Source organism: Manis pentadactyla, chromosome 10, assembly GCF_030020395.1.
Source record: "Manis pentadactyla isolate mManPen7 chromosome 10, mManPen7.hap1, whole genome shotgun sequence".
In the NCBI taxonomy this organism is placed as follows: domain Eukaryota; kingdom Metazoa; phylum Chordata; class Mammalia; order Pholidota; family Manidae; genus Manis; species Manis pentadactyla.
In genome coordinates this window covers 11,685,840-11,705,549 of record NC_080028.1, presented here as the reverse complement: position 1 = coordinate 11,705,549, position 19,710 = coordinate 11,685,840, and the positions used below count along the sequence as shown (strand labels likewise).

At 56.2% G+C, this 19,710-nt stretch overlaps 1 protein-coding gene across 4 annotated transcripts in view; it reads left to right on the top strand.

Annotated features, from left to right (window-relative positions):
* RASD2 (RASD family member 2) overlaps positions 1-17,401 on the top strand; it is a 42,099-nt gene extending 24,698 nt beyond the window's left edge. For 3 of the 4 annotated variants that reach the window (XM_057486415.1, XM_036891318.2, XM_057486416.1), the window contains 2 exons: positions 11,244-11,523; positions 15,021-17,401. In XM_057486415.1, coding sequence (XP_057342398.1) covers positions 11,253-11,523; positions 15,021-15,550 — 801 coding nt within the window. In that variant the 5' untranslated portion in view covers positions 11,244-11,252 and the 3' untranslated portion in view covers positions 15,551-17,401. Of the gene's footprint in view, positions 1-6,175; positions 6,438-11,243; positions 11,524-15,020 lie in introns of those variants that run through there. The other variant, XM_036891320.2, reaches the window with a different exon arrangement.
* The last annotated feature ends 2,309 nt before the right edge of the window (positions 17,402-19,710 follow it).

The window sequence follows — 19,710 nt, the reverse complement described above, 5'->3', positions numbered from 1 at the left end:
ACTTCCTGCGGCAGAGAGCACTGACTTCAGAGTCCCAGGCAGACTCAGGATCCCAGCTCCACCAGTTAGAACTGAGTGACCTTGGCCCAGTTACTTCACCTCTGTGAGTCTCAGTCTCCTTGTCTGGAAAATGGGGACAATAAGACACTCCTCATAGTGTTGCTAAGGAAGTTAGATGAAGTAATTGTGCAGAATGCTTAGAACAGGGCCTGCCTCCCCAACTTAAGCCAGGCGTAAAGGAAGCAGTAACAAATACTAGGCTCTTGTTCTTCCATTGCCATTGAACCTCTCCTGTCTCAGCTGCTCCTCCATGTAATGTTTTGCTCTGCATGTTTCCTGGGGCTGTGGGAGGATCAGATGTGATAGAGAGTGGAGAACACACCTGTAGGGTAAGGCTAAAGGAAGTTGTGTTGCCCTTTTGTCTCCATCTGGACCACACCAGACTAAGGCCAGGGGGCTGGATAAACATCTAGAGGGGAGCAGAAGTTCCATGGTATTAGGAGATGATGATGATGATGATGGTGGTGGTGGTGGTGGTGGTGGTGGAGATGGAGATGGAGATGGAGATGATGATGATGTTGGACCTATGGATGGGTGGATTTTTATAGCATGTTCAGGCCAAGCCATAAGAAGACAACAGGGTGTCATAAAAAGTTCAAAGGACTAGTTGTTCAAAGACCCAGATATTTTTCAATCCAGGCTCTGCTTCTTACTGGTCAGGTGACTCTGGGCAAATCTCTGAGCATCTCTGAGCATCTGTTCCATCACCTATAAAGTGAGAACAAAACCCCTGCCCTGCCTGATTCACAGGGTGCATCCATGGAGGTCATGGCCATGATTGTTTTCATACCCACGAGCACTGTGGTCTGGCTGTTGCTGTGTCTGAGAGCAATGCCTACCCATAGGCAGTCACTGCCATCAGGGACTTCCAGTGCGAGTTCTGTCCCTTCCTTGCCCAGGTGTAGCTAGTTAGATCCCTCCCAGCCTCCTCATCTACAAATGAAGCTCATAACGCTGCCCCCGCAGAGGGTTATGGCCTGGCTAACATGGGTTTTTCTAGTTACAGAGACCAATCCAGTGCCTGAGAGGAGTGTGGGGGCTGCAGGAATGGTTCTCGTTGTTTAAGCGCTTCGGGTCCATTCTATTTCTTTTCTGGCCACACCCTCAGGTTGGCCTGACCTGGTCACTCATCCTCCTGGTCAGCGTTGCTCCCTGCAAAACCGTACTGTGGTATGTTCTTCAAGGACTAGATGGGGTCACAATGGGCTGCTTTGTATGGTTGTGGAGGTTGCTTACTGCTCAAGGGCACTCAGCTAAGGTAATTCAGCTTGTGCTCCCCGCTAAGCTGTGAGCCTTAGAGAGGGGCTGCTCCTGCTTGGAGGAGGTATAGTTTTCTAATTTGCATAAAACTACATATGGACCAAAAGGCACCTGAATCACCTGTAGTAGGATTCATCCAGCTTAGAAATGTGGAATCAGATGTGGCCTCAGGGAGGATCTGACCCAACACTCTTGTTGCAAAGAAGAGGAAACTGGCCACTATTAATTCATCCATTCCCTTAGTGAATTTTTACTGAACCCTCACTATGTGAAGGTACTATCTCTGTGCTTACAGGAGGCAGAAGTGGCCGGGGGGTGTGACAGGGCACCCCGCTGTCCTTATTACTCCACTTCAGGGGATGTTTGGTAAGGTCCTATAATGAGGGGCATGGGACTGATCTGCTCCAGCCAGCCACTCTCTACATTGACCGTGGCTGGCCCCGCGCCCTGATGCAGCTGGGCCTGTGCAGCTGGTGATCCACTGACTTGTGCTGGAAGCTGATTCAGGTGCCTGGGCCTGCCAAGCCTGGAGTTCCAGTTAGGGAGTGAGTGGCCCTGGATGGTCCATTCAGCAGGAAGAGCACTGTGCTGGGAGTCAGGACCTGGGCCCTGGGTCTAGCCTGCCAATTCACAAACCATCTCTTTGTCTGCAAAATAGGAAGGTTGGGGAGAATGACCTCTAAGATTTTAATAACTCTAATCTTTTGGTCAGTGGTTCTCAAACTTTAGCATGCATTGGAATTACTGGGAGAACTGGTTAAAACCCAGATGGCTGGGCCCCACCCCAGAGCTTCAGATTCAGTGACTTTGGGGTGGGACCTGTATTTCTGACAAATTCTAGATGACGCTAATGCTACAGGTCCAGGGACCACATTTTAAGAACCTCTGCTCTAGCAATATTGGCCGCACATTAGAATCACATGTGGGAGCTTTAAACAGTGTGGGTATCAGAACTAAACCCAGAGCAATTAAATTAGCATCTCTGAGCCAGAGTCTGGGCTTCATTGTCTTTTAAAAGCTCCCCCATGGTGATTCTTAGGTTCTGCCTGGATAGGAGCCACTGTTCTAGAAAAGCAGCAGGAATGTGACAGGAGATTGACTGGGTAAACACCTTATTTCCCGTTGGAGAAATGTCTCAGATCCCAACTTGGCCTCCCAGTAGCTGCCTGGTTTTAAGCAGCCCCCCTGGGCCTCAGTTTCCCCTCCTGTAAGTAGGGCTGTCAGGAGGACTAAATGAAACTGCTTTGCTGTGTCTGCCCTCCCTTCCTCTTGTCTCCAAGGAGAGCTTGTGCATTTCTTCTGCTCTGAGGTTGTTCTGCTGAGCACAATTTGATAGGCAAGAATTTATTAAAAGCGTAGAACATACAAGATGCTAACCTTAATGATGTGGAAATACAAAGATGAATCAGGCTTGATCCCCACTCCAGGGAACTCATGTGCTAATGGGGTGACAAGGCATGTGTCCAAAACATGAGGCAGGATGTACCAGGCCATAGAGGAAGCAGTCATGATGAAGGCCATGATATGCAAGGTACTGATGTGAGGCAGTTTCCGGTAGATTTTCATCTTCCCAGCAGCCTGTGAGGTTACAACTGTTATAACACCCACTTTACAGGTGAATAAACAGGCTTAAAGGGGTGGTCAGTTACCCACAGAGCAGGAGTCAGGTTTTGTTGCTATGGGAACCGAGAGGAGGATGAGATCCACACCGTTAAAAAGGCTGGGAAACTTTGTGGGGAGAGGTCTGAACACTGTGCTTTGAAGAGTGCATAGGAGTTCAATGGGCAAAGACGGGGAAAAGGTTTCCCAGACGGGGGGCTCAGCATACATAAAGGCCCAGAGGAAGGAAATCCCAGCTTCTTTAGGGACTTGGAAGTGATCTGATTTGGCTAATGGGGGAACATGGTGGGAATTACATCCTGACCAGAGGCCTTATATGCTGGGCTAAGGAGTTTAGATTTTATATCTTAATCTTATATATTTAATCTTAAATACTGGGGAGCCATTGAAAATTGTTGAGCAGGGATGACATTTTTAGAGAAAGATTAAAGCAGTCAAGGGTTATGGGAGATGGGGGTGACAGAGCCCATTGAGGAAGGATGTGACTACAGCAAACGGTCCATGTGAGATGGTGAGGATAGGAAAGTGGGCGCATGTGGCTTCCTTGGGCATCGACCTCTCAGGTGCACCTGCTTATTGACTGAACCATTGTGTGCTCAGGGCAGGAGCAGGTGATTCTCCGGGAGCACTGAAGCTCCACCTGCAGCAGCCCTCAAGATGGGGATATGGTCAGTGGAGCATGACCCACTCAGGGTGGAGGATGCAGCTAAATGGGTCCTGGGCCGACTCAGAGTTGGCCCCCTGGCACGTTCCCAGGATTGGGGTGGGGAATTGACCCAGTGGACTGAGTCTTCCTGATCCCAGCCTTCCTGGTGAAATGTGCCACTCTGCTCAGCTCCCACTGTCAAGTTCACTGCTAGCTCCAGGCTCACTGCCTCTGCAGGTCCAGCTGAGCACAAACTCTCTTGGATTGAAGCCAGTTCCTAGAAGCAAAGTCTGGATGTGGAAAGAGTGCTGGGTTGGGATCCTGCCACTTGCTGGCTGGATGACCTTGGGCACATCCCTTAGTCCCTAGATTTCACATCCTCTGGGGAGGGGATTCAACACAATTAGTGCAAGTGCTGTACCCTCCACTAGTGCCTCCACCTCCACCTGCCCCATCTTCTCTGGTTAACTTCCCTAGAGAATCTCCAGACCGCACAGGGACAAGCAGAGCCAGCCACTTTGTATAACCAAAGTGGCCATTTTAGCACTTCTGTCATTCTGTGGACCTAGCATATCATACCCACTTTATGGATGACACAACCAAGGCCCAGAGAATTTCCATGAGTGGCCCAGAACCAAATGTTTAAGAGGTTACAGAGGCCGAACTTGAATGCTAGTGTCTTACCCTCAACTTCATGCTCCCCAGCCCCAGTTATCACGAAGTCCCAGGATAGGTCTGGGGATGGAGGATCAGCAGACATCCCCCTGGCCTACGGTTCTGGAAGTGAGGGACAGTTCCCAGCACCATAGAAAATATGGTTTGATAGACACAATATTGTGTCCCTTCACCACATCACATAGCGAGAACATTCTCCTGTTTCTTTTTCTGATAACATGAAGGAGAAAGTCTCTGTTGGGTGCTAGTAGATCTGTAACACCTCTACAAACCCTGCCCATCTCCCTTTTCCACTGAGGGCACCTCTCCAGCCTTGGCAGGCCAGGTTCCAACTAGAATTTAATAACCTTGGTTTGTTTCCATTGTGCTTATTTTAACGCTTACCTTCTATTTATGGCAAGTGATATTGATTTCCCATTTAAAGCAGTGATATAACGATTCTCTGAAAAACGTGTTGGGGGAAGTGGGTCTTGGATTTAAAGAAAATACTAAGTAATAAGTGGTGTGTACATATGGCACATTGAGAATGACTGATGTCTGCCCTAGTTCAAAGCGGGAGAATAGAGTTGAGAGAGGCGCCGCCCAAGGGCGACCGGACGTCACCAGCACGGCGCCCTCCGGTGCTCTTCCAGACCTGCACGCCCGCAGACCTGCGTTCAGGCGCGAGAGGCCACGGTGACTCCGCGGCCGGCCTCTCCTGACTGCACGTGCCATCCCGCGGGGTCCTGCGGGCCCCGAGACCTCGGGAGGGAGGTGGCGGCTCCGGGCGGGCATGCCGGGCACCTGGCAGGACACCTGGGCATTTCTGGGAGCGAGGAGCACCTCGGGAGCCGTGGCGAGCGGCTGGGGACCCTGACCGACTGGCGGCGGGACCCTCACGGGTCACCTGCGGCCGGGCCGGTGTGCGTGTGAGTGCGCGAGCAGACGTCAGCCTCCAAGGCCCGTGCCGCCTTCCGGTCACGGTGCGCGCGTCCCCGGCTGCTCTCCCCGCCAGCCGGCGGCCCCGGCCCCACGCGCCCCGGCACGCGGAGCGCCAGACTGCGGCGCCCAGGCGGCCGCGGGGCGGGGCGGGGCCGGGCCGGGGAGCGCGCCTCCCATTGGCGGAGCGCGGGCCGGGGCGGGACACCGGGTGAAGGCGGGTGAGCGGTTAGTGGAGGCAGAGGCGGGCGCCCGGCGGCGGGACGCGCTGCTAGCTGGCGGCGGAGGGCCGGGTGGGCGACGCGCGACCGCCACACCGGGGACGCTCGCGGGGACGTCAGAGAACGCCCGGCCTGAGCGGGGCTGCTGCCGCCGGAGCCACCGTCAGGAGCCTGGGCTCCGACCGCTTTCCAGAGGGACCACAGAGCTCGCCCCGCGGAAGGAAGAGGGGCGTTCGCCTCCGGGCGAGGGAAGGCGGGGGCCAGGGCTCTGCAGAAAGTTCTCCCCTGGAAGTGGGAGAGGGAGCCGGTGTGAGGCTATCTGGGAGCTGAGACTCCTTGGGGCGGCGTTCAAGGCCCCCTCCCACACGCGCGCGGGGCTGAGCGCCCTGCTCCTCCCTCCGCTGCTGGCGTCGCCTCCGGGGAGGAAGAAGCCGTGCCTCCCGCGCGGGAGAGCTGCAGAGCTGCGGGCAGAGGAGGCGGCCTCGGCAGAGCCGGCAGCCCCCAACCCAAGTGACCCCTTTAGGGGCGGGTGGAGAAGGTGGCATAGGCCGGGGCAGATTCGCCCACCCGGGACGCGCCCGCACGCGCCCGCAGTCACTTCCAAGGTCCTCTCCAGGAGTCTCTAAGGACCCTCTCTAAGCCTCTGAGACGCTTCTGCCGCCATCCCCTCACCCCCCGGGGCCCTAGGCGGGGACCCCGGTGTCGGACGTCTCCGCGTCTCCGGGCACCTGGCTCAGCAGGAGTCTCCCGGGTCGGGGCAGGGCAGGGCTGGCGGCGGCGAGCCGGAGCCCGCCCGGCCCCCGGGTCCCGCGGAGCCCTCGGATCCCACCCATGGGGAGCCGGCTGCCCGTCCCCCGTCGCCCGGCCTTGCCCAACCCTGCGCCCCGAGCCTCGCAGAGAAGCCCGGCGCAGTGACCCGGGAGCCGCCGCAGACGCTGGAAGGCTGGGCGGCCGGAGAGGCCAGCGGTTCCCCGCACCTCCAGCCTCTTCCAGGCAGTCCACCGAGCCGTGCCAGAGGCTCGGCCCGCCATTCCCAGGTAGGAGAGAGACACCCCCACAGAACTGGGGAGCTGGGTGAAGTGGGGGAGAAAGGTTCGAGGCTTGTCAGAGGAAGACTAGGTGAACGTTTACACGACTAGGAAAAGTTAAATGATTGGACACCTACTATGTGCCAGGATCACAGGGCAACTACGTTATCTAGAGAAAATGAAATTAGTTGGGTACCTACAATGTGTTTGGCTGGGGCTAGGCTCTTTACTTACCCTAAGTGAGACTTACTGAGCTCCAATTTGTGCTGGGCACTTTCCATTTGGGAGATCTGGAGTAACAGCCTGTTGGAACAGGAGGAAACTGAGGCTTGGGGGGGACAGAGGCACTTGCCTTCCCCAAACACCCCTGTCTTGGGAGCCAGCTGCGACCTGAGTTCCTGGAGCGGGTGGAGGGCTGGGATGGGACAAGTTGGCGCCCTCTGAGCCCTGGGGAAGAACCCCTTTGAGGAGGGGAGATTGAGGAGCGCCTTCCTGGTCCAGAGTTCTTGAGCTTTTTTCTGGGTTGCTGCAGGAACGGGTATCCTGTGCAGTTACCTTCCCAGGAAAGGCTTCCTGTACTCAGCTGGCCAGGGGGCCTGCACACCTCCGAGGCCCTCTCTCTGACCTCTCCTCCTTTGGTCCCCAGACCCTGGGGTGGTGATGAAGGATGTAATTCAGGACCCATGGGAGGTAGGAGGCTGCGCTGGGGAAGGGAAGCCGGCTCAGCAGCCCATTATTCAGGCTTCCTCTGGCATTGAGAGACAAGGCGGGGTCCCCCTAGACCTGCCTGCACTCCTGTCCTGCCCCACCTGGCTGTGTCAGGCCACCCCTTGACTGCCAGCGGAAGAGCCACGAAGAAAGGAACCGCTCACTGTGTGCCAGGAGCTGTATCAGCCTCTTGGCTTCTCGGCGAGCGTTCAGGGCCATACCGTGGGCTTGTTTCTACCATGCCTATTTGATAGATGATCAGTCCCACCAGGCCAAGCCATTTGCCAAAGGTTGCTGAGCTGGTGAGGGGCAGAGCTGGTCTGCTGGAAGTTGGTGCCTGCTGCTTTCTGCCATCCTGACCTGCCAAGGGTGGTGAGGTTGGCTTGCAAAGCCCCCAGGACCCCCCCCAGTGTGGGAATGGGAGGCCAGTGAATATGTGTGCGTCCCGAGAGGCTGGGATGAGCCCTATGGAGGAGGCTGAGGTGTCGGGGAGGGAGGAGGGAGGGTCAGTGCACTGAAACACGCTCTGGGGTACTTGCGGCGAGGCGGCAGTGTCCAGACGCCTGCCCTGCTCTCCTGCCCACCCGACTCCTCCGTCTCAGGCAGGCCTTCGGGGAGGGCCTAGGGTGAGAAGGGGGCGAACCCGCAGATACATTTGCTGGGAGCTGCTGGGCAGGGTTTGGGGGAGAGTCCTGGGCAGAATGCCCACCCCCCAGCTGCCTGTTGGGAGAGGGAAGAAGAAGATCCTAGGCTTCAGGGGTCAGTCTCCACCTGATGCCAGCTGAGGCCTCACTGAGTCAGACACTGTTTTGAAAAAGACTTCAATTTTGGCCAGGGGGTGGGTTTTTATAGAGGTAAGAGCCCAAGCATTAGAGCCAAACAGCTTGATTCTAATCTTGGCCCAGCCAGTCATCTGTGTGAACTGGGGCAAGTGACTCAGCCTCTCTGACCTCCGGTGTCCCTGTTGGTGAGTGGGTTGATGGTGGTCCCCGTTTCATGACATGTTGTAAAGTCATTGGAATAAGGCACACAAAATGCCCAGCATGATGGAAGCCCACCAGCTAGCCCCCCAGGATGGCTCCCCCCCCAACTCTGCTCCAGGACTTTCCGCCTTCCAGGGGCCCTTAGAATGGGCCTGGGGTGGGGTTCTCAGGGCGTGTGGGTGCCTGTGCTGCTAGTGGCCCCCATTAACCACTCGTAGAGCCTCCAGGGTTTGGGCTCTAAATTCTCAAAGGGCCCTTTGGCCCCTGTCTGCTCCTCCCTGTGTAGGGTCGGCCTGGCTGAGGATGGAGCAGAGGGGGAGGGAGGCTGTGCTCACAGCTGTGCCTCCTCTGAGGGAGGAGAGGGAGCAAAGATGTGGAGGTGGGAGGCGGAGCCCACGGAGGCGCTGTCACCTGGCGTCCAGGTGTCTGGATGCCTTTCAGAGCCCACGTGGCTGGGGCCGTGTGAAGACAGTCTTCTCTCAGAGAAGAAAGCCACATATTTTCCTCTGCTTTGCCTCTTTCTGCCTCCCCGTCTCTTCTCTCTGACCCTGCCTCTCTCTGACCCCTGCCTCCTCTCTCTGACCTCCGCAGGCCCATTCAGTCACTGACATAGCCCACCCATACCAGGAGCTCTGGGCTAGAAGCTGGGGCAGGAGGTGGAGACAGCACTGTCCTGAGGGGCTGCTGTCCTCCTTCCCTGTCTAGACAGAGGTGACCGCCAGCAGCCAAGCTGCCCGCAGAGCGGCCTGGGAAGGGGGCTGTCATGGTGTGGGGCCTCTTCCCCCATCTTGGCTGAAGGCCCAGCCCCAAAGGAGACTGAGAAGGGTTCACTCCTGTTGGTCTTGCAGCCGGGCTCACTGCCTGTCCTCACTGCCCGCCCACAGGTGCACCAGGACACCGAGACCCTCCTCAGCACAGCCCCTGGGCCAGTCAGGGAGAGTCGGGTGGAGGAGGAAGGCCCCAGAAGGAGGCTCCAAAGGTAGAGCCAGGTGCATCATTCACCCGTGGATCATTTATTGAGCACCTGCTGTGTATATGGCACCGAAATCTTGTAGGATAAATTGAAAGATGGCTTCAGACATGAATTAAGTGGGGAGCGTGGGGGTGGTGGTGTCTTAAACTTGTAGTCACTATCCTAGCTCCCTTATTAACTAGGGCCATTCATGTGGACTTTTAACTATCAAGGTCCTTCTCTGTGAAGGGGAGGATAATATGTATCTCATAGGGAGATGGTGAGGGGACTCCACAGCATTGGCAGACTGCCTGGCGTCAAATCCCTGCTTTGCTCGTTCCTGACTCTGTAACCATGAGCAAGTTATTAAACTCTGTGCTTCAATTTTCTCGTCTGTAAATTGGGGTAACTCCACCTACCTTCTGAGGTTACTAAAGGATGCAGTGGGTTATTACATATTCAGCACTTGTAACACTCTGGCATATATTAACTGCAGAATAAATGTCAGCTGTTATTATAGTTCCATACTTAGCACAGTGCTTGGCACTTGGCTTGGGCTTGGTTAATGGTCTGTTGTCATGGCTCCAGGCCTAGGGTCAGCGCTGTGCTGAGTGGGCTCCCGGGGTGTCCTTTTGCAATTTGTCCACTGAGATTGCCTTGTAGCTTGGAATTGGCCATCGTGGGAGTAAGTACACCACAAAAATTGACAAACGTTATCAGTAAGAGCTTTTTAAAAAGGGATTTTTGAGAGCCAGTTTACTGCACAGTGGCAGGGTGAGCAGTCGCAGGTGCCTGAGTGCCCTGAACAGGACATGTGCCAGAAGACTTGTGTATAGGGGTTATCTCCATCCTGAGTGCCTCAGCATCATGGCACGTGTTATGATGGCAGAGAGCACCTGGGGTAAATGCATGAACACTCCAGGCTGCTGACCCAGGGCATCCAAGGGTGAGGACCCCTCATAGTTAACATGTCCAGTCCTTTGTGCAAATTGGGAAAAGGTCTTTTCTGAGCTGATGAACTCCGCAAAGACAGCCCCCACTTTCCCACCAGCTGGGTGCCTTGCACAGTGCCCAACCTGCACAACCATGTGTGACTGCCCATGGAGGGCAGAGGGGTCAGTTCTTCAGCAGGCTTGTACCTATGTGTAGTTCTTCTTCCATAGGAAGGGGAGGGATTCCTGGAGGGGTGGTGGGGAGTCAGAGAAGCCTTCAGAGAGGATGTGGAATTTGAACCAGACCCTGAAACATAAAGGGAAGAGGACGTTTTGTGGGAGGGACTAGCGAGAGCTAAGGAGTGAAGGCAGATCTCAGGAGAGCTGACACTAGCTAGAGTGGCTGGGCTCTATGGGGTTTCTGGGGGTGCCGAGAAGGAAAGGAGGGTGACTGGGCTGCAAACAGCCTCGAAGGGGTCCTGATGGAGCCCCTGGAACTTTCTCTCTGCCTGGGGTTTGGAGCTTGCATCCGTTTCAGCCTCTTGCACAAGTCCAGGAGGCTCCTAAGGAAAGATTTGGGTGTGCATCACAACCACAAACCCTTGGAGCTTTGAGGGACTTGAGTTGTCTATGGGTCATTTCCCTGACCCACACCCCCTAGTCCAAGTCTCAGGGTCTCCTGCAAGTGGGCAAACTCCCCAGGGCCAGGGGGGGACATCCCTGGGTGTGGAGGATGTGGTCTGGATGTGGCTTTTCCCTTCATCCTGTGTGGCTGAAAGGCTTGTCACCGTGCCTTAAAATGCTCTCTAGCGCCTCCCCTGTGTTATATGCTGGAATTGCAGGGTCCTGGAAATCCAGGGATGGATGGACCAGAGAGAAAATAGATTCTAACAAGAGTTGACATTTTGGAGATCTCGCCATGCGCGGAGCCCTTTACAACAACCCTAGGAGTTGAGTCCATTTTATAGATAAGAAAAGTGACTCCCAGGGAAGTTAAGCTACTTGCCCAAGAGGGTGGTGGTAAGTGAGGATTCACTCCCAGCAGTACTGTGCTGGAATAAATGGGGGCGAACGAGTGGTTAAATGAAGGAGAGTGACAAGGGGGAGCAGGCACACTCCAAAGCCCCTGAGAGGCTCTGGGCCAACATCCCATATTACAGACAGAAAACAGACCTAGACAGCAGCCACGTGGAGGAGGCCAGGCCCGGTCCTGACGCCTGCTCCCTGCTCTCTGCCGCAGCCCCGAGCCATGATGAAGACCTTGTCCAGTGGGAACTGCACGCTCAGCGTGCCCGCCAAGAACTCGTACCGCATGGTGGTGCTGGGAGCGTCGCGGGTGGGCAAGAGCTCCATCGTCTCTCGCTTCCTCAACGGCCGCTTCGAGGACCAGTACACGCCCACCATCGAGGACTTCCACCGGAAGGTCTACAACATCCGCGGCGACATGTACCAGCTGGACATCCTGGACACGTCCGGCAACCACCCCTTCCCCGCCATGCGCAGGCTCTCCATCCTCACAGGTCGGTCCTGGGTGGGCATGGGTGCCGAGTGTGTGGGCGCGTGTGCTCCGCGCTTCACAGTTTGCAGAGCACTTGCATATGCACTGTCTGAGATGGAGCCCGCAGCTCCCTCACACCATGAAGGTCAGAGAGGCGTTGCTGCTCATCTGAGCAAGTGGTGGCGCCCAGATTCCATTCTGCCTGACTCTGCATCGATTACTCATGACAGCCGGTGCTGCCTTCCAGATCAGGAACTGATCCAGACTTGCACAGGGGAGATTCCAGGGAATGGGGGGGGCTGCTATGTTCCTCCTGCAGGAGGTGACCCAGCAGAACTCTGAGGCCCATGGTCAGTCTGCTGGGCTCGGGTCTCCTGACACCACAGGCCTTTGCCACCTCTCATAGTGGTAAGGGCAGGACCCGGGCAATGGCCAGTCAATGGGCAGGCAGGGGCCCTGCCATGCTAGGGGCTCAGTAGTAATCCCAGTAATGGTGATAGTGAGAGCAAACAGTTATCAAGGGCTATGTGCCCTGGCCCATTCTTAGAGCGTGGCATGTATTTATTTCATCCTCACAACCAACCTACCACTTTACAAGTAGGGAAACTGAGGCCCAGAGAGGTTAGGTTACTCCAGGTGGTAGCACAGCTTGTCAGTGGCACTCCGGCTCTCATGCTTTGCCACTAAGCTCTCCTGTGGCCTGTGGCCCTGCCAGGAGTGGTGAGGAGGGTGAGGGATTGTTGGAGATTGAGGGGGCCAGTGGAGATGGGGACGAGGCTGTCATTTCCATGACTTGAGCAGTTCCCTGTGGTAGCTAAGAGGGCAGGCCCAGAAACCGGGTCTGAATCCTGGTTCCACTGCTTCCTGGTTTTGTGCCGCTGGGCAAGTGACTTAATTTCTTTGTGCCTCAGTTTTCTCATCTGCATATTGGCATCATATTAGCACCCATTCCAATGTCATTCTGAGAATTAAATGAGTTAATATAGGAAAAATGCTAGGTGAACAGATAGTAAGTGCTCAGTAAAAATTGATCCTAAACTAAACCAGCATTTGTAGTGTGCCTGCTACGGGCTATGCAGTCATTTCCTAAGCCATGCCCCTCCCATGGCGAGGCAGCAGTGGAGGGAAGAAATGAGCAAGTAACTCTCCTGCAATCACTAAAAAACCCAAGATCAAGATACTTCTGCAACAAGAAGTCCATGCCATGCCCACACCCACCCCTCCCACCCTGGCCACGACCCTCCTTGAGTGTGCTGGGCAGATGGCTTCCTCTGTCCTTGCCGACCCTTTGACCCAGGCAACATTTGCACCCCTCTTCCCAACGCTGGAGAGGGAGTGTGTAGATAGACTGAGCCCTGTGTTGACCTAGGTTCCAGTCCTGGTGCCACCACGTAGTAGCTTGGAGCTTGGATGTGTGGCCAGAAGTGTGAGTCCGTTTCCCCAGCTGCACGATGGGCCTAAGCTTGCTTCTCCCTCAGTGTGGACATGCTTCCGGAACACAGAGGGTATCTAGGGGAGGTCAGCCCTCCCTGCCTTGGGGACTGGGTGCCCACTGATATAAACAAGGCCAACATCAGAGGGAGGGAGAGGGGAGATGTGCAGAGGGACCACATGCATCCTTCCAAAATTAATTTTTAATTACACAAATAATACATATGTACACTTCCTGTAAATATGTAGATAAAGCTAATAAATTCCTTGACCCATTCCCCCAAGCCCAGGTTCCAGCCCCCTCCCCAGAGGCGGCCACCCCATCAGCCTGGTGTGGACTCTTCCCACCCCCCCATAAGCCCCTTGACATTCATAGTTGTGTCGTCTTTGTGATAGAGGGTATTTTCGCCTGTCCCTTTTGAAGGCACACTTATCATTCTAAGCACATCTGTCTGCTGCTTGCTTTCTTCACTCACCATTTTCCAGCCTGGTGATGGTGTGCAGGACATTCTGGAAGACATTCTGCCACCAGCTCTCCTTCCGCTGCCAGCCAGGCCCTCTCCGAAGCTTGGCTTCGCAGTCTGGCATTTGAATATGTCAAGGCTGCTGAGTCCTCAGGGGCCCAGGATTAGCCTAATGGGACTGGGAGGGGTTTGGCAGCCCAAGCAGAAACGGCTGCCAGGCTGGCGCTGCCTCGCAAGTGCCTTTCTAAACATCTTTCATTCATTCCACCCCATCATCCATTCAGCCAGCTTTGTGGACACCCGCTGTGCGCTGGGCACTGGGAGACAAGGAGGTAGGTGACGGTCTCCCTCTGCTCCAGAGCTCGCCGTGCAGAGCACACCACTGGCCGGAGCGCGGTTCTGAAGGTGGCATGTGCTGTTATGCAGGGACAAGGGCCTGCTCTCGGGGTCCGGAGGAAGGAGGCAGCAGTTCAGCAGAAGCTAGAATTGCTTGATTCTCTGCTGGAGAACTCTGACCACTCACTGGCATATCTGAGCCTCGGTTTCCTCGTCTGTAAAGCAGGGATCTTGGCATTTCCCCCCAGGCTCTTAAGAGTTTTAGGCGAAGCTCAGAGGTCTTTTGAGTGTGAGATTAGGATCCCTGTAGTACGATCTGGAAATCGCAGTGGAGGCGCCGGGCCTCTCCCCCCATCCCTGCCGCCCCTGCCCACTCCACATCGTCCCCGTTTCAGATTCAGAGAACCGTCCTGAGTGACGCAGCGGGTCGTAGGAGGGGTAGCCTGGGCTTTGGAGACTGACGTTCCCTTACTCACCAGTGATTTATTCAGGAAGCAGAGAGCCCTGTGTGGGCCAGGCACTGGCTAGGTGAGGACAGAGTGGGGTCCAGATCTCGGTCTAGCCACACTTGGGCTGTGTGACCTTGGGCAGGTGGCTCGCCCTTTCTGAGCGTTGAAGGTAATGGAATCTCCCTTGCAGAGGTTTTGTGAGGAGTCAAGGAACAAACTGGGCATGAAGCATGTGATCCCCGCCAGCTCTCTCTCCATTTTGATGCCTAAGATCACTGAGCATGAGCCACTCTGCATTCAGTATCTCCTGAAACCCACAAAATCATCCCACAAGGCAGTATTCTGGCTGCATGGAATGGGGGAAACTGAGGTTCAGAGAAGTTGCACGACCCACTCGAGGCTGTGTGGCTAGTAAGTGGTGGACTCAAGATGTGAACCCAGGTTTGCCTGATGCCAACGCGCCGAGACCCTGCTGTCCCTCAGGTGCTATCCCAGGCCTTGAGGATGTGCCCCGAATGGGACAGGCGAGACCCCGACTCCTGTGGGAATTGGATTTGTTATCCTGACGCAGCGCACACAGGCTCACATGTCACTCGCCCCACCTGCAGCTCTGCAGGGAGACGCAGGGCAACCCCCCTGTGTTAGAGCCAGGCTGTGCCACACATGGGCTGCATGACCTTGAACATGGGAGTGAACCTCAGCCTCAGCCTCCTGCTCTGGGAAATGGGGAGAATAATAGCAACTCCCACAGAGAGTCGCTGTGAGGGTTAAGTCGGGGGGCAGGGCGGGGTGGTCAGGAGTCACCGGCCAGCTCACTGCCTGGGAATTTTCTCCCCCAGGTGATGTCTTCATCCTGGTGTTCAGCCTGGATAACCGTGAGTCCTTCGACGAGGTCAAGCGCCTCCAGAAGCAGATCCTGGAGGTCAAGTCCTGCCTGAAGAACAAGACGAAGGAGGCGGCGGAGCTGCCCATGGTCATCTGCGGCAACAAGAGCGACCACAGCGAGCTCTGCCGCCAGGTGCCCGCCGCCGAGGCCGAGCTGCTGGTGTCAGGGGACGAGAACTGTGCCTACTTTGAGGTGTCGGCCAAGAAGAACACCAACGTGGACGAGATGTTCTACGTGCTCTTCAGCATGGCCAAGCTGCCGCACGAGATGAGCCCCGCGCTGCACCGCAAGATCTCCGTGCAGTACGGTGACGCCTTCCACCCCAGGCCCTTCTGCATGCGCCGCGTCAAGGAGGTGGATGCCTACGGCATGGTCTCGCCCTTTGCCCGCCGGCCCAGTGTCAACAGTGACCTCAAGTACATCAAGGCCAAGGTCCTTCGGGAGGGCCAGGCCCGGGAGCGGGACAAATGCACCATCCAGTGAGCGGGAGGGACCCCGGGTGGGTTTGGGCCGTGCCTAATGGGAGGTGGCCCCGTGCCCGCCGCCCGCATTCCTCCCGCCATGAGGACCGAGCGATGGTCCAGTTCAAAGAGCGTTGGCGCCAGGATGGAGCACGCCAGACTCTAACCTCTGTACATTCTCCTGCGGCCTTGCCGCTTCCCTCTGACTCCTCTTCTCCGAGGTTCCCCCCTCATTTTAGCTCCTCTGTGCGGGGCCAGAGACAAGGCTGGGAGATGAAGGAAGTATGCAGGGACCCAAGCCAGAGCCTTCCTACCTTTGGGTTGCAAGAACCGCTGATGTCAGAGGGGCCAGGATCCCTACATCCCCTAGGGCCTCCTGGACAGTCCGGGATGAAAAGAACTCCAGCTCCACGGGAGGGTCTCCACTGTGCTGGGGTGCGACCCAGCTTGGCCTAGGTGGCAGCTGGGAGACGCCCCCCCCAATCCTGAAATTCTTGCCCTCTGACTTGGCCGTGACTACCCCTGCCCCCCAAGCTGGCCCCCGGCTGGCCCTGACATCAAGCCGGTGGCATTTGTGTGTGTGAAAGGCGGCATGTCCCGTCTCCTGGACCACGACCATCCCCTGCGCCACCTTCCTCAGCCTCTGCCCCCAGGTCCTCACAGCTGCTGGGTGTGCTTTGCTAGTGCCGACGTTCTCACGTTGTGTGTAGCGGTAGCAATGGAAACCGTTGTACTGTAAGCACCTAATGACCTCTTGTTGGCCAGAGCCCCCCCTGATCCCCCCAGTTCAGATTCACTGCCCCTGCTGGGGACACACCTCCCTGGTTCCAGGCGGGGTCCCCAGGGCCTGCCTGCCGCTACACTCAGACCGCTGGGCCGGGGCGGAGGCAGCTGCAGCTCCGCGGGGCGGGACGTGCCCAGCCCACGCCACCTACGGCTAGTCCAGGGCAGGGCTCTACCTGGAGCCAGGTCTCCCGTGCTCCGACAAGCATTTACTGAGCTCCTGCAGGGCGAGGGGCTCACTATGTGCTCGGACACCGAGTGGGAGCCATGCACTTGCCGGCCCCGGCGCCAGGCCCCCTAGCCTCAGCCTGTCTCCCTTCACCCGCCGACCGCCCCACTGCCTTTTGCACAGCAGCTCTTGGGAGGCACAGCATAGCAGCCAGGAGCCAGAGCTGACCCCCAGAGAGGCCGGTGAGAAAAGCTCCCGGTGGGTCATTCCCCCCTGCCTGGGATTGGACTATGCTGGGAACTAGGTGTGGGAGTTGAACCTAGAGACCAAAGGCCTTGTGATCAGCTCTTAACAAATACATTTTGTGTCTTAATATCTTTTAAAATATAGAACTTTAGGGCTACAAGGACCCTTAGTGATTATCTACTGAGTCTGAGGCCCAGAGAGGGTAAGTAACTAGCCCCAGGTCACAGAGCAAGTCTGTGAATGGCAGGAGCAGGGCCAGGGCTGGGCGTTCAGCACACACCATGATGTGCCCCTTTCCTGATGCTTGCTCAGCCCCTGGGGCCTTCAGAGATTCGAAGTCTCTTCTCTCCAACCCTCTCCCTGACCTGGTCTTTGAGGGTTCCTATAGACTCTGTGTACATCATGTCCATGTATTTGCACGTACACGCACGTGAACACACAGACAAATACATGCCCCAGCCCCAGCTCTGCATACCCTACCCTGTGCCCTGGCAACTGCCGCTCAAGGCGGCAGCTCTGACCCTGCGTCTGTGCCCCTGCCCGGCTGCGGCCTGAACTCTCTAAGCAGACCAGGGACCTTGGCCAGGACAGGTGTGTGGCCTGCTCTCACCTGGTCACACCCCTGCTGCCCTAGATCTCTGTGTACACTACCAATTAAAGTGGGTTTGTTTCTAAGGCGTGTCTTGACCATGTGTACCTTCGATATTTCCAAGAAGCGTGCCTCCGCCCCGACCACGGCTGGCCTCTCCCTCACCAGCTCGCACCTGCCTCTTGCCCTCACCCTGTGTGTCAGCACTGAGTCAGTCTTCAGGTTTATGTGGGGGGCGCCCTGAGATGGAAGGTTGTACCCCTCTCTCAGCGCTGGGCCCTCTGGGGAGGGTGTGCTGAGGTGTCTGTGTCCCTCCGGAGGGGTGGCCAAGTCAGACAGGAGAGGCTCCCATGGACTGTCAGCCCTTTGGAGTCACCGTGTGTCCAAGTTCAGTGTAGCCCACACAGATTTCCCCCCTGGGGACATTTGGCAATGCCTGGAAACATTTTTGATTGTCAAGACTTAGTGGGGGGCACTACTGGCATCTGGTGGGCAGAAGCCAGGGCTGCTGCTGGGCCCCCTGTGGTACCCAGGACACCCCCACAGTAAAGGACTGTCTGGCCCTGAATGTCGATAGTGGGCTGCCTCGCTTGGACTGTTGACCCTTGAGATCAGGAAATGGCCCGTGTCTGTGTGTGGTTGATATGCTGTTCAACTTCCTGGACAGTATTTAATAAGCACTAGACAAGCAGTGCCCTCTGTGAAATGAGACAGGATGTGGGTGGGGACAGCAGGTGGAGGCAGAGGGAGAAGGTCCTGTCCCCGTGCAACCCTGAACGTGCTGCTGTGGACCGAGGCTCCCCTGGGTGGAGGGAAGAGGAGGGACGTGGCCTTACGCCTGCTGTGTGTTTTACACATCACATCTCATGCCACCCTCGTACTTCCCAGCTCCAAGTGAAAGATGCCCTGTTTTTGGCATCTTGTCCAAGATGGTGTAGCTGGTGGAGCAGCAGGCCTGGGATTCGAGACCAGAGGCCATCTGAAATCCATGTGGGTCAGGAAAAGATTTTGCTTCTGGGAGATGGAAGCCTGTCTGTGCTTTTGATCAACCGGCAAACACCACTGAGCATGTAGCTGCCGGCCTGAAGGAAGGTTTGGAGAGAAGCAGGGTGAGGTCCCTGCCTGTGAGGGGCTCACAATCCAGAGGGAAAGACCTCTGTGTGGACACTGACAAAGCAAGGTGAACCTGCCTATGGTGGAGGCAAAACTAGCCATGGCTGGGGCATGGGGGAGCAGGGGGAGCAGGGAGCTCATTTCCCTCCTCTGCCCACCTGCAAGCCCAGCTCCCCTCCTGTCCTTTGCTCAGAGAAGTTTCATGCAGGAGGCAAGTCACTCTGATGCTTTCCCAGCCCTGGTTTTTGTGACCAGGAGACATGAGGCGGATACTCCCTTCTGCATCAGGCTGGTGCTGCACCACTAGAAGGGCTAATCAGAGGGGCAGCTGGGCCCGCCAGAGCGGGCCTTCCGCTGTGCATCAGAGCTCCAGCCCACCTCTGCCACCCCCTTCCTCCATCTGGGACTGCGAGTAAGTCACAACCTCTCCCAGGCCTGTGTCTTCCTCTCTGAATGGAAGGCGGGGAAGGGAGCAGTCGGGCCTGACAACACACGGACAGCTCCTCCCAACCCTAGCTTCTCTGCAAGAAGGAATTAACATTCCTAGTACACAATCCAAACATTCCGATCATTATTAAACAGACACGTTTGCTCTGGCCCTGGCCCTGGGCTGGCCCTTCTGTATCCCACAGGCTCGCCCCAGAATGGAGTTAATGTGCAACGGGCTGTGGCAGAGAGGATCTCCCCTACAGGCCTCTTCTTAGCCCTGGGGCAGGGGGTAGATTAAGATTGTAGGAAAATCATCCTCACTGTGAGACCATTCAGACAAGCCCAGGACAGCCAGCTTCATCCCTGACCCTTGGAAGGGAGCACTGGGAATCTGATTTCAGAGAGTTGTGCCCTGAGAACTCCAAGTACTTGCTCTGTTCTGCCTCCCTGAACCTGTCACTAACTCAGAAGAAAAACTTCAGTCTCCCTCTCGGCTGCGTGGGAGCTGATGCCAGGCTGCCCGGGGCTCAGCAGCAAAGGCGATGCTGGGAACAGGGGAGGGGAAAGGGTGCTGACCCTTATGGAACACCTACTGTATACCAAGCACTGTCCTGGCCTGCTCCCTGCGTCCTTTCCCTGGCAAAGCTATGTGGAAGGATGATGAATCCCTTTTTACATATGAGGGAAGTGAGACTCAAGAGGGAAAGCCACTTTCTTGCCTGAGGTTGCTCATCTTCTGCCCCGGTTCACTCTGAGAGTATAAGTTGGTCTGAGTTCAGTAGGATCTTCAGCATCTAATCCAGACTGCCTGTCACCTCTTGGATCTATCAGGCAGAGGACTAACAGTGGCCCA